This window comes from Bacillus rossius, chromosome 10, assembly GCF_032445375.1.
Source record: "Bacillus rossius redtenbacheri isolate Brsri chromosome 10, Brsri_v3, whole genome shotgun sequence".
Taxonomy (NCBI): domain Eukaryota; kingdom Metazoa; phylum Arthropoda; class Insecta; order Phasmatodea; family Bacillidae; genus Bacillus; species Bacillus rossius.
In genome coordinates, this window is record NC_086337.1 from 51,203,014 (window position 1) to 51,217,117 (window position 14,104).

General features: G+C 37.8%; 2 protein-coding genes across 2 annotated transcripts in view; one reads left to right on the forward strand and one right to left on the reverse strand.

Moving 5' to 3' along the window:
* Positions 1-14,104, forward strand: part of LOC134536131 (E3 ubiquitin-protein ligase sina-like) — a 932,635-nt gene that overhangs the window by 233,855 nt on the left and 684,676 nt on the right. The gene's annotated exons all lie outside the window — the stretch shown is intronic.
* LOC134536129 (protein turtle homolog A-like) overlaps positions 1-14,104 on the reverse strand; it is a 258,254-nt gene that overhangs the window by 23,568 nt on the left and 220,582 nt on the right. The window contains exons 10-11 of the mRNA XM_063375714.1: positions 12,696-12,989; positions 9,153-9,455 (exon numbers count right to left, since the gene is read on the reverse strand). Coding sequence (XP_063231784.1) covers positions 9,153-9,455; positions 12,696-12,989 — 597 coding nt within the window. The remainder of the gene's footprint in view (positions 1-9,152; positions 9,456-12,695; positions 12,990-14,104) is intronic.

The window sequence follows — 14,104 nt, forward strand, 5'->3', positions numbered from 1 at the left end:
GCAACATTAGCAGAGTCATGTTCTTAAAACTGTCCAGACCGAGTATTGGCGACTGTCCGTTTGCTGGAACTTGACATATATTTGATATGAAAAAATAAATCAATCATTCTTAAAGTCCATGTTCAAGTATAAATTCATGTAATGGGGAACATACCCAATCAACACAACCTTACGTTCCTTACATGCTGTTCTCTGTACTTTAAGGTGGTGGTAATACATTTTGGGAATAATGATGTTTTTAATCTTTACATCACTTTCAAATTCAACCACTTTCCTGCCGCACCTTATGTAACTTTAAAAAATATTTTGTTTTAACTTATAAAATTTAATTCATTTTTCAATTTTCATAACATTATTTTAAATAATGCTTTTCGAAGAACTTGTTATCAACAGAGTTAAAATTTGAGAAAACATTTTCAAGACTGGGTTGTTGTTACTTTAGAACGTCAAATGTTTGGGACTTTACGCAATTCTCATGAGCAATGAGCCGGTAACCAAGTACAATTTGTGTACAACCATAGATGAGGTAAAATAATAATATATATAGAAATAATATATTTTAGCACTTTTCAGAGTTTTATTTGGCCCCAATATATTTTGTTTTTCTGGATTCTGAGGTACGTAATGCGACAGGCACAATGACACGAATGCGACACGAATGAAATATTTTTTTCTAAACAATCACGTTCAAAACATCCTTTGCATCAGGGCGATAAAAGTAGTAGTAATTAAAGTTTTTCTATTTCCATCCCGTTTTTGTTCATGATGGAACTGAAATTAGTGTTGCAATTTGGTTTTCAAATGTTGTTAAAATAAGCGCAATTTTTAATCAATTATTATTTTTGTAAAATATATGTCCAGTAACGTTTTTAAAATAACTATTGAATCTACATTAAACAAAATTTTTCTCTAGCAAGTTAGTTAAAAAAAATCGTAAACGCTAATGGCTGTCTTATATGGGTAGCGTATGCGATTGGCAAGAAACATTTTTTTATATCAATTTGTTTGTGTTCTGTTTGTCGCGTGGTTGAAATACGCATTTTAACGAAGACGCGGTGTTTCTGTTGTCGCGCTCCTTCGTGATCATGGGACAGCTCGTCATGTCATGTCAATACCGTCACGACGCCGCGCCGGTCGGAATCTAGGAGAACACGCGCGCTATCGTAATTGCCGAGCAAACACGGCACCGCTTACCACGAGTGGGAAGTTTCACGCCTGAAAGCCAGAACAGAAGGCGGGAAGGGGGGGGGGGGGGGTCCCGTCTTTTGTTTGTCTTCCACCGACACGGAGACACGGCGGGGAAACGAGTGTCGCTGAACTTTTGCCGCTGGGTCGATTGCGTTCCCTTAACTTAGCACGCGGTGATTAACGGGTGCCGATAATGATATCAGCCAAATGCTGAGTAGATTCTAACGGTATAACACACACTCTAACGGTAAAACACACACACTCGCGCATTCGCGCTTTTGGGGCCGTACGACGAAAGATCACGTGATGTTGTTCGGGCCGTTGTTGAAACTTCATACTTAGATTTGGTTACCAATGTTATGTGTTTACAAGCAAAATTATAACGTATCTGCATCCACGTACATACCCATACATGTGTGTAAAATACATTTACTTGCATGTCAGAAAAATATACATGGAAAATAGTGATGTTACACAAATATTTTTTTACCAAATAATCTGACGACAGTGAAAATTTTTGCAGTGGTATTATACACGTATTCAAATAAACGTTATCCAGTTAATCAGTGTTCTAGATTTACTACATCCTTTATTTTTGTTTGGAAAAAAAAAAATAAGTTGTTCACTTCCAACTTCAAATACGTATACCAGCTTTGTGAAGCACTATATACCACAAGTCATATGCATTTGTTCAAATTATTTTTTCGTGATAAACTGCAGCAGAGTTATTGGTCGAATTCTTACTTTATGCACAAACATAACTATAAAATGTATATTGAAAAAAAAACATCATTTCCAAACGACAAGACAGACTTTCCTTTGTCATGCGATTCGGTAATATATATTGAAAACTATATATGAAATACTGTTTTTATGATGGTAAAGAAATTTGTGATATTAATGAGATTTTACTTAAACAGTTCTTTTAAGAGTGATTGAATAACAACAATAACAAAATTAATTTGTTTTCTTTTAGAGCGTATTTGAAGGAGAAAATAAATAAAAAGAAACTGAGTTTTAAGAACTATGTCTTTATCAAATAAGTGTAGATTCTTTCAAACTAAACAGTTTTATTGGGCGACAACGGAAACTGGTTTGATTGGTTTGGAAAAAATTTAAGGAATTTGGCACAGATAAATATTTATAAATGTCTTTATTATGAAGTAATTTTTAAAAATTTTGCTTTGAAACCCAAAAATAAATTAAATAAAACTTTGAAACTGCCGCTGGAGGTAAAAGGAAAAACAAATAATCTTCATACTGATATCACAAAGAGATTACAATACAGATAACCGCTAGGGAGTGATAGTATCTTTCTTTTTTTCTTTTTTAAAGGAATCGAGAGGAAGCACGCATTTTATTGATAATACAACAAAAAAACAGCAAACAAAAGAACGTAGCCAGCTGCAGTTCTTATCAATTTCAGAATTTATAAAATACTGCCGAATGATTTAAAATGCCGTATTGTTGTCGTTAAATAGAGTGAGCGTGACGCTATATAGAGTGTATTATTGTATAGAAAACAAGGTAAACCAACCAAAGTCAAGCAATTTCGACGTTTTAAGGAGTTTGTCGTTAAATCGAGTAATTTTATAAAGAGTTTACACTCTGTGTGTTTATATATATATATATATATATATATAAACACATTTGAGCAAAAATAACTTCTGTGTATCTTCTAGTGAAACTGTACAAAATTAACAAGCTATTTCCGTGGAATTAAATTTTACCAATAACAGTGATTGAAATATACATGCTTATTTAAACTGTGGTTATTTTAATATTTTGTGACTTCAGTAAGTGAAAACACTCGTTTTTATTTTAGCAAAATCTCGCTGAAATATTCATAGATTTAAAAATGATTTTAAAATGTTAAGTTTTTTTTCCTTCCCCCTCCACCCTAAAACAAAAAATAAACAGAAATAGCTTTTTACTTTAAATTACTGTCAAACCACACCTAGTGAGATTTTAATGATTAAAGTTGTGGGTTTTGCTTCAAACTGGTTTTCATAAAAGTGTCTCATGGTTGATAATATTGTTTGAAAACTTTCACGTCACTGAAATAGCTTGAGAAGGGGGGGGGATTAGTTCTTGAAATGTTTTCTCGCCCCACTACATAAAATCCATCTATGCAAAGACTTCCTAAAACTTATAATGTTATCCCGTCTCAGGAGACGACAAGCTAGATACGGCACACTTCACCTTTGTTTTATTCATGAATTTCTGCTTCAGAACGAAATTACATCGACATACAAACAAGAATATTATTCAAAAAGTTCGCTAAACGTGATGTTTCCTTTCTTATTCGCCGCTTCTGCTAAGCAAGCGTCATTCTGTTTATACTGCTGCCGTAACATATCTCCATTCCCATTTTATGTCTTACGGTTTGTATTTGTTCGTAGTCTAGATGGCATTTAAAGAAAAATACTTAAGAAAGTAACGTCTGAATTAAGTCTTGTTTAGTTTGAAACACGAGAAATACAAGACATAATTAACATAGATAAACATTATTTTGAACTAAATGGCATAACCGTAGCTCAAACGAAAAATTGTTTTTTTATTATATTGCATTCTAATGAGCTTACACTCATAAAGAATTATTTTTAACGAACACTTTCCTTTCCTTAGTTGGTGCGAGTAATATAATTTAAATTATATTGAAAAAAACATTTAAATAAAAACCAAATAAACACAAATGAAAAAAAATGCCTAACTTTGATGAGCGCGGAAAAATATTATTTAAAGCTGAAGCAGTATCTTCATCTCCTACTTGACCTGCGATAATACTCTGAGCTGCACAGTCACTGTTAAAGGGAAAGATTTAAAGTGAAAGATTGCACCATTATATAGTGAAATACCTGGAGTATTAGTCGTTAAAAGTGAGCAAAATGGGAAAATTTAACACAATTTCACCATCGAAAACAGTTTTCTTCTTTTTTGGTTCAAATCGTAAAAACTATTCGCAGCTGTATTATTCAAATAATAAAAAACCATAAAATACAATTTTTGTGTTGTTCGTCATTAACTTCGAGGAATTTTGTGATATTCTACAGCCTTCTTAATTTCATATATATATATATATATGATTTGTATTAAATGTCAGACAGACCTACTTTGAAGCATGTATATAACTATTTTCAATTCACGCGAGAAAAAAATATTGCCAAATATTTTTCGTACACTTAATTTTTTGTTTTGTTTTCATTTTTAGCTCTTAAGTTAAACGTCATAATAAACCAAAACATTTCTGTCCAATTGTTTCCGACGGCAACTTTCTCCATTTCAACCATATATTAATCATACTTAGCTCGTATTATTTATTTATTTATTTTACTACAGGTAACGGTTCCTCATAACTAATGAATTTTAACTGAATTTAAAGTTATCACTCCCTCTGCCTTTTAATTTTTCATTTGCGTGCAGTTAATTACAGATTGCGCTTGCTGAACGCCAAGTCGTAAGGTCCCAAGTGCTAACATTATAACAGAAGCACTTCCTAAGAAAAAGGGGCTCTTATTTTTTTTTGAGGAAAGCTGATCGCTTTACCCCATCAGGAATATTTTTACGAACCAATTTGCATGTGCAGAGGAAAAGTGCTGATATGCGTGTGCCAGCGGCCCTTTCGCCCCGCACTAGCGTGCGCGCCCCGCACTAGCTGGCACCCTGCGCACTAGCTGGCGCGCCACGCACTAGCTGGCGCGCCCCTCACTAGCTGGCGCGCCCCTCACTAGCTGGCGCCCTGCGCACTAGCTGGCGCGCCACGCACTAGCTGGCGCGCCCCTCACTAGCTGGCGCGCCCCTCGCTAGCTGTCGCGCCCCACACTAGCTGGCGCACCCAGCACTATCTGGCGCACCCAGCACTAGCTGGCGCGCCACGCACTAGCTGGCGCGCCCCGCACTAGCTGGCGCGCCCCGCACTAGCTGGCGCGCCCCGCACTAGCTGGCGCGCCCCACACTAGCTGGTGCGCCCCGCACTAGCTGGTGCGCCCTACACTAGCTGGTGCGGCCCACTCTAGCTGGCGCGCCTTGCTGGCGATTACCTTCGTTGACAAGGCTGCTAGGGCATCACTTTCAGTTAATAAAGGTCTGGGTTTAGTATCTCGTTTGAGAGATTGAGATACATGTGAAAGTCGTTCAATATATCTGTTTACGTTCAGCCAGAAGAAGGTTTATTTTTAATAAATCTAGCTGTTGTATGCGGCATCGACTGATTGGAATTGGATTCCCATTTCGTAACAAATATTCTAATGCACTCAGCCATTAAATAATAATTATTTTTGTATCGGTGAAAAAAAAGTTTATGTCCGCGACACAAACAAATAAACAATAAATTGAATATTTTAAAATTCTGCGAAGTTAAAAGTAATATTTACGGTAAAAAAATGTTGCAATTAGTAACATAGTGTATATAGGCTAGCACGTGGAGGTAAGAAGTAAGGGAGCTAGTGTGTGCTATCTTAGCCATGTTAATACTTGAAGTCAAAATGAGAATGATCCCTTACCCCCCTTTCATATTTGTACAGCTAAACAAAATTTAATTATATGATATTTAACGTTAAATTTTTGCAAACGTGTTGGTATCATACATGTTTAGCAATATTTACTTCATTATTGCATTTTTACAATTCTTCCTAGCCAGTTGCATTCAAGCTATTAATTTTTTTTTATTAAATGTTAGCCTTTTGCTATTCAATAACTAACCAGTTGACTTCAAATACTAATACTTACAAGCACTTCATAGACTATTATCGCCATGGGATACCTTAAGGTGTATAAAACATAATGCGCCGTTTAACCATATAAACTCAAGATATTGACGAAGCGTTTAAATTTTCATTATATTTTTTTTAGGTGGCCAACTGAAAAGACTGCATTGACCTTCTCGGCCTGTATCATGACATCTTAGTTAAAAATATGTCAACAACACATAAAAAAGCCAAAATCATATGGAAAAAAAAAACATCCAAGAGCTAGTTCTGTTTTCAAATGAATGCCTTGCTGCAGTTACATTTGTGAATGTTTACAAATAATTTTGACGTGATAACGTCTAATAAATCGATGAACGCCGGCTGCACGCACGAAAAGTTTTCACGTTCCGCCTGAGCCGAGCGTGCAAGAACCGGCCGACCACCGTGCGAGAAAATCTTACATAATATCAGAAAGGTTAAGGCGGGATTTTTAACTAATTGTTCGTGATTATATTTAAAAGATTTATTTCAATTAAATTTGCAAAAACTGTAAATAATATTTGAAAATTAAAAAAGTATGCAATTTTTCATCAATGTTTTCTTATTGACGTTATCACGTAATATTATCGTCCGTAAACCGACTTTACAGACAAACACCCCCCCCCCCCCTTTTTATAATAATTTTCAGTGGAATAACATGGTTGGCTACACCATCAATTACATTTTTATGATGTTTCCAGTCCCTCTATTGTTCGCGATGGTCCAGCAGATAGAACACCATTCCGAGATTATATTTGCATTCAAGTGGTTTAAAAGAAAAATCATTTAGTTGTTGTTGGCTGACACATGGAGTGAAATAAATGCGGTCTCTTCAAGCTCTACCATTATTTTATCATTCTCCATTTCTTTGTTTTTCTTCTCAATTTAGTTCCTCTCGTGTATTATTTATGCTCTGCCGCAGATTCGGGGATGTCCTTCCTTGCAAGGGTTGGAGCATAAAAAATGTTAACCAAGCCTCATTTATTACGATCACCGTCTTAAACGAAGGCGGTTGGAAGGAGTTCTTATTCATGTCTACTATGATCAACAATAATTATGAAATGCGAAAGTTTCTTGAATTATTAAATTAAATATTTTAAACTAAAATAGAATATAAACAAAATAATTCTAAATAACTAAAACCAAACCTTAAATAAAAAAGTATTAATTTTATAATTACGCATATTTAAATTACAAATAGCTTGCGTTCAGGTCGTTGTGAAGATAACCGCTGCATTAGAAATAAACTCTCATATGATTGAACTATTCGTAGGAACGGTACAGGAGTTTCGAATAGATTTTTTTTTAATAAATCCGAAAAATAGACGCCTTAACAGTTATAAAACTACGAGTACTTAATATTTAGTCTTAAGGAAGGAAGATGAGAAACAAGGAAAACACAAAAGAATACATATTCTATATTTTTAATTCCAAATAATATTAGAGAGGTGTAAGTGTGGTTTTATAAAATATAAACATAACATATACAAATACAGTAAATCAGGAGATGATACACGCGTATTTTACTTTATACACATACATTTTAAATAAAAGTTTTATGAAATATATATATAAACACATTTGAGGTGGCAACAAAGAGAAAAATGATTATATTTTTTGCGTTAACAGATATCACCATTTTCATAAAATTTTGTAGTTGTGTATTTTGACATAGTCAAATAATGTATTATTCTCTAACTTTAGAAATCGTTTTCATATCCCATCCTTGGATTTAAAAAAAACGAAAATTTACTAAACAAACTAAGAAGATGAAAAGCCTTGATTTGTAACCCAACATTATTGCTAAAAATGTAGATATCTGATTAAAAAAATGTAATAATAAAATCATCAAACAACTATAGGGCCTACTAATTTAAATATAAATAAATCATTTATTTATTTAAGAACATTAAAAACTAGGATTAAACGATGAACACCACTTATTTTATCATTCATAGTACCAAAAGTCTTTCTTATCTGAAGATATATATATATACACGCCTTATATTATAACTCTTATATCCTTCGAACGAGTGTAGTTCTCTGACAGGTATCTTTTTTCCTAATTTCAGAAAAAAATTATCGAAAATGGCTGGTTAGCTAGGTCCTTTGAAAAACTAATTACGTAATTATATTTTATGGAATAATTATAGTGTAATAAGAAAAAAAGCATCATATGTCTGTGAGAAAAATTCACTAGTTCTTGCGATGGACAATATTATGTTTTAAACCGTGTGCGGAAAAGTTATAGCAATCTGATGAATATAAAAGATAATGATTGGATGATCACTTGTTTGGCTTCTCTGCCATGTCACGTGGCGATGATCATGGCGTGACGAGGGTGCACTAGGTAAAATGATTCTGCAGTGGCTTATACTGCCTTCCGCAGTAAGTTGTTTGAAGGAAGGACACAACACCCAGTCCTTGCCCACGAATGAAATTTTTCTGCATGTGGAAAATTAGTTTAAACAGTTACAGCGTTGACGTTTCCCTTTTCTCATATGACCTTTGGTTAGCGCCATCCGCCACAGATGGCGGCGCCGCGGTTACCATGTGACTTCCGCTCCAGTCACGGGATGACTGCCACCGATTGCCGTGTACCGATAGCTAAATTGTTACACATGATCTAGTGATAGGTAGGGGGAGCATGCATATTTTGCGAGGAAAAAAATTCCAAGTCTAGCTGAAAGTTAAAAACCCTATAGCATCGTCTGTGTGAAGTGGTTGGGTAAGTTTCTTTCAGGCACACGTGGAGCGTTACAACACCAATCAAAATAATTCAGTGCGGAAAGTAAATTAATCCTGAGTGGCCCGGTCGAATAAGGTAGCGGGTAGCCGCCAATCGCAAGGAAGAAACCGCTGGTTTGCGTATACCGTATTTTGCGAAAAATGCCTGCCCCTAGGGATAGGTAGGGACCGGAAAAATTCGCGGGTTCAATGACCTGCAGGATGAACTCCACAGTTCTACGCTACACTCGGTCAAATGCCACCCACTCATTGGCTGTTGTCTTGTGAGACGTCCCAACGTAGCAGCCTGTGATTCGATAAAGCTTTGGTCGGGTGTTTCTCAGTGGCCCAGCTTCATCCAGGTGAGTTGTGAGCCAATAGCAGAGGCAGCACTGAGGTATAACTAATTGTATTTTAGCCTATCGCGAAATGAATTCGCGAATTTTTCCGGTCTCTAGGGATAGGACAACTCTAGCGGCGGGTGATAAGGACGCCCGGTGACGCACTCACCCAGAAACTTGGCGACGCCCTTGAAGGTGACGGGCTCTATGAAAACGGGCTCGCTGCGCCCCTTGGCGTTGACGGCGTAGAGGCGCGCGCGGTAGCTGGCGCCCGGGTCGGTGCCGAACACGTCGAACACGGGCGGGCCGCGCGCCACCGTCACGTTGAAGCGCTGCCTCAGCCCGGGCAGCTCCAGCAGCTCCAGCAGGAAGCTCTGCGGCAGGCCGCCGTCGAAGCCCTCGGCGCACTCCACGTGCAGCGAGTCGGCCGTCTGGTTGGCCACCGAGCAGTTCACCAGCGGGAACGGCCGGCCTGCCGACACGCGCCGGGCACAGGGGGAACGTCATCGTAATCATCCGATGCCACTGCCATCACAGAAGGAACATCTAGTACATTGGGCATGAAACTTATTAAGCGGGTTGCTGTCGTGATCATCCGATACCACTGCCATCACAGAAGCTAGATCTAGGACACAGGGTATGAAATTTAATAAGCGGGTTGCTGTCGTAATCAGATAGCACTGCCATCACAGAAGCTAGATCTAGGACACAGGCTATGAAACTTAATAAGAGGGTTGCTTTCGTAATCAGATAGCACTGTCGTCACAGAAGGAATATTAGTACACAGGGTATGAAACTTAATAAGCGGGTTTCCATCATAATCATTCGATACTACTGACTTCACAGAAGGAATATCTAAGTCACAGGCCATGAAACTTAATAAGCGTGCTGCTGTCGTAATCATCTGATACCACTGCAATCACAGAAGGAATATCTAGTACACAGGGTATGAAACTTAATAAGCGGGTTTCTGTCGTAATCATCCAATGCCACTGCTTCACAGAAGGTAGATCTAGTACACAGGGTATGAAACAATAAGCGGGTTGCTATCGTAATCATCCGATGCCACTGCCTTAGCAGAAGGAAGATCTAGTACACAGGGTATGAAATTAAATAAGCAGGTTTCTATCGTAATCATCCTATACCACTACCGTAACAGATGAAATATCTACTACACAGGGTATGAAACTTAATAAGTGGGTTGTTATCGTAAACACCCGATACCACTGCCATCACAGAAGAAATGCCTTGTACACAGGCTATGAAACTTAATAAGCTGGTTTCGGTCGTAATCATCCGATGCCACTTAGAGGCCATAAAGGCAAAGGGAAAATGATTGGTATAAAAATGTGTTATAAATTATATCAAATATAAGAAAATGTGGAGTAAAGGGTGCATGTGATATTGGAGTGTGGAAGGGAGGATTATTATCATAATATAATGTTCTCACTATGGAAGTTAAATGGGTTATAGAGATTAAAATAGGATAGGGGATGTGTGCAACAGTGTCACCCACATGCTATTTTAATTATCTGATAGAGCTGCCAGCAAATACGTGCAGAGGGTGCATTAAGCACTGAGAGGGAAATGATCGTAAATATCCGATGCAACTGCAACATGTTATTTCCTGTATCGTAAATTTTTAAGACAGGCTTAAGGCCAGAGCGTTCGCTTCAGGCACATTGGCTAAAACTTCACACGGGCTAGAGCGTCAACGTTTCGTACACACAATGAGTGTAATGAACTAGCATGCAGCTTTTCGACTTGCAGCGTTCAGTTCCCCCCCGGGATCTCAAAAACCGAGCGGAGCCTGGCGCACTGCAGGATCAGACGATCGCTTTCTGATCTAGAAGGATGAATGGAAGGGTCGGTTCCTATTTAGCATATGGATCGCCCTTCGGGCGGTCCGGAATATAAATTATTCTCATTTTTGGCATGCGATCGTCGTTCCGTGTGTTCGAGGGTCTTTCTTGGACCTTTCTTCTGACGCGTCTCCTCGAGGGACATCGGCACAGAAGTGGAAGAGGAAGCTCAGATGGGACAATTCCTTCTGAATAGTGCTATATTGTGATGGAAAGGAAGGGGGCAGTAACCACATTTCGCTCCTAATCTACTTTCCCTAGAATTACAAGAGCATTATACATGGTAGTCAAAAATAGTTAAACTTAAAATTTTAGGATTCTAAAATTATTATTTGTTGTTAAAGATGTATTATATTTGAGAAAATAAAGCCCTTCTAAAAGCAAAGTAATTTAAAATTACCAATTATTTTAGCCGGAAAGGAACGAGAACCCCGACCCGTTATTGTTGTTCGAGTAATTATTCTGGAAATAGATAATAATTCAACTGGTTTGCACTAGCTTCATAGAAGTTTGTTTCGATTCTACTTTTATTTGGTAAGAGAATGTAAGAGGCCTCGCAAAATGTTTCCTAGGAGCCTATCTGTACGCCACAATATGGCGCTACCAGACGTATTTCTTGAAACTAAGACTACAAGAAAAGTCATGAAAATAATGGCATCCAGCAATAATACAAACTGGGAATTGCTGTCAGTCCTTCCGATGTAACGAACTCACTCCTTGGTTGGCTGCATGTATTTTGTAGAAAGGCTTTGCCTTCAATAGGCTGTGCCATCCACCATTCAGAGAAAAACTGCGCATTGGCTCTATCAAAGAAGTTCTGAGACGTTAAGATCTGGTTGAATGAATTTGCATATCAACAACGCCCAGTGTTACTGGTACAACTGTTTTCCTTGGTGTATTTAATTTTAGTTAGGGAAGAAACATGGCAGAGTTTCCCTCCTTTAGTTAACTTTTATGCGAATATGTAGTTAAATGAGAGTCAGGGGATTTTAGTGACTGTACTTTTAGCATGCTGGCCTTCCGAAATTGAGATATGATTGCGATTTCCGGTACAAAATAATCCATATGTATGCATGTTGAGAACATGGTAAACTTCACCACACTTATGTACAACATTGAGTTCAAAAGAAATAGGAGTTAGTACAAAATTTAAGCTGTATTATTTAATTGGTGAGTGGCATGGACAATTTTTCTCACACAAAAATAGGGATTAATCAAGTGAGCGAAAGATTTCTAAGTTTATGATCATTAATATTCAGCCAATAAGTTGGATGGGAGCAACCTAAGCATTCACAGACAATGGTGTTCTAGATTTAAAGTTTCAGGTAAAACATTTGAGGCGTATAAATTACAAATGACCAATAACCTGATTCAACTATACAAAAAAGTTGATATTAATGTCATTTTCTATGTAATAAAGCTAAAAACAAATTACAACATTAAACAAATAAATATTATTAAAGTGAAAGAGGCTTTCGAAGGAGATGAAGAAGTGGTAACCATATCAAAACTTCGAATTCCATGACATTTAAAATCAGGTTTACTTAAAAAGCTTTACTCTTCTGGTTAAGCCTAGCGCATCGTTCCTGCGTTTTCACAAGCATAACTGCAGCAAGCAATTCGATAAAATGGGTGACATTCAACCATCATGGATGTTTGCTACGTCTTGTCTGAGCCTAATTTGCAATGTTGTAACTGGTGGTGGAGTTGGAGCGGTTACCACTTCTCTACCCCCGTGCACTCGGCCTTAGGGGAGTTGAGTGAGGAATGTCAGGGAGACGTAGGGTCCGGGGATGAACAGCGAATAGGGAAAGAGTACTCTCCGGTGTCTAAGTGTGCCCACGAGTTACCTGCGGCCACTACCTGAAAGATGCACGGCGCCCGCTGGTGCCCCACGGCGTTGCTGCCCCAGCACGCCAGCGTGCCGTAGTCCATGTCGGAGGCCGGCGTGTAGTTGAGGCGCGACACGCCGCCCGACGCTGTGAACTTGGACGCCGGAACCTCGGCCAGGTCGCCCGAGTTGTTGAAGGTCCAGTGGAAGCTGGCGGGCGGCGGGTTCGCGTCCACCTCGCACTTGAGCGACACCGTCTCGTGCTTGAGCGCGCCCAGCAGCTCCTCGCGCTCCTCGCGGCAGGCGGGCGCGTCTGCAACCCGCCACGGCGCGGTGCTCGACATGGCTCTGGTGGCGGGCTTCACGGTGCAAGGCCACAGGGCAACTCATACAACGGTACAGTGTAACCGAAAAAAATGGTTCACGGTAGCTGAAAATAGGTATGAGCTGTACACTATTAATAAAATCGTTTTCTTCTAAAAATATATATTTTTTTAAAAATGCATAATATCTTATTTTAATGTTTATTAGATACATTTTTTTAAGCATGAAACTTTGTATCAGAAGGTAGATTCATAGTAATTTAAAACTCTTACATTTAGTGAAACTTGTTCTATGGGATCGCACTACCTGATGCCTAAAATGGATAATGTAATAAATTTTATTTTTAATTTAACTTTTCAGAATATAATTTTGGTAATGTATTTGAAACTTTTGTTAACGATTTTTTTGATTCCATGTATATATTTTCAAGTATAGAGAAAATATATTTTTTATATATAGTTTATTTAATAAAAAAATACAGATACAATTACTAAAAAAATTATTACAAAAAAATTCTAAGCATCTAGGAAGCCCAAATTTAAGAGCATACACCAAATACAAAATAGTTAATGTAATGTCAAATAGAGTGCAAATTGTCCCGAAAAAAAGCAGTTATGTATTCTGAAGTGAAACTTCTTTGCTGAGATGGCTACAAAAATTTAAGCGTTACGAAAATTCCGATCGCATGAAGGGGAATAGTTAGGTACGTGGTGGGGGAACCGGCAGAGGAGGAGAGTGCGTCAGCGGCGACGTCACTCCAACTAATGCACAAGCGACCGAATGGAAAAACGGCCAGGTGGTTGGACAGGTAAATAGCATAGCATGCTATATGCTAGTTGTGACGGCAGGGATGATGTAAAAATGACACAGCAGTGATGCTACGAAATTCTCGAAACGCTGCTTGTATTTGTCTACTCCTCCGTTTTCGTGACTGCTAGCGATTGACGGTACGGTATTTATTTTATTTTATTTAAAGTATTTACCATTTATTTATTCATGTGAAAAAATAGTTATTAATTTGTGCAATTAACTATTTAAAACACATTCATTTTTTATGTGAAAAAATTGTGATTGAAAATGTAAATAACTTATCTTTATCCATAC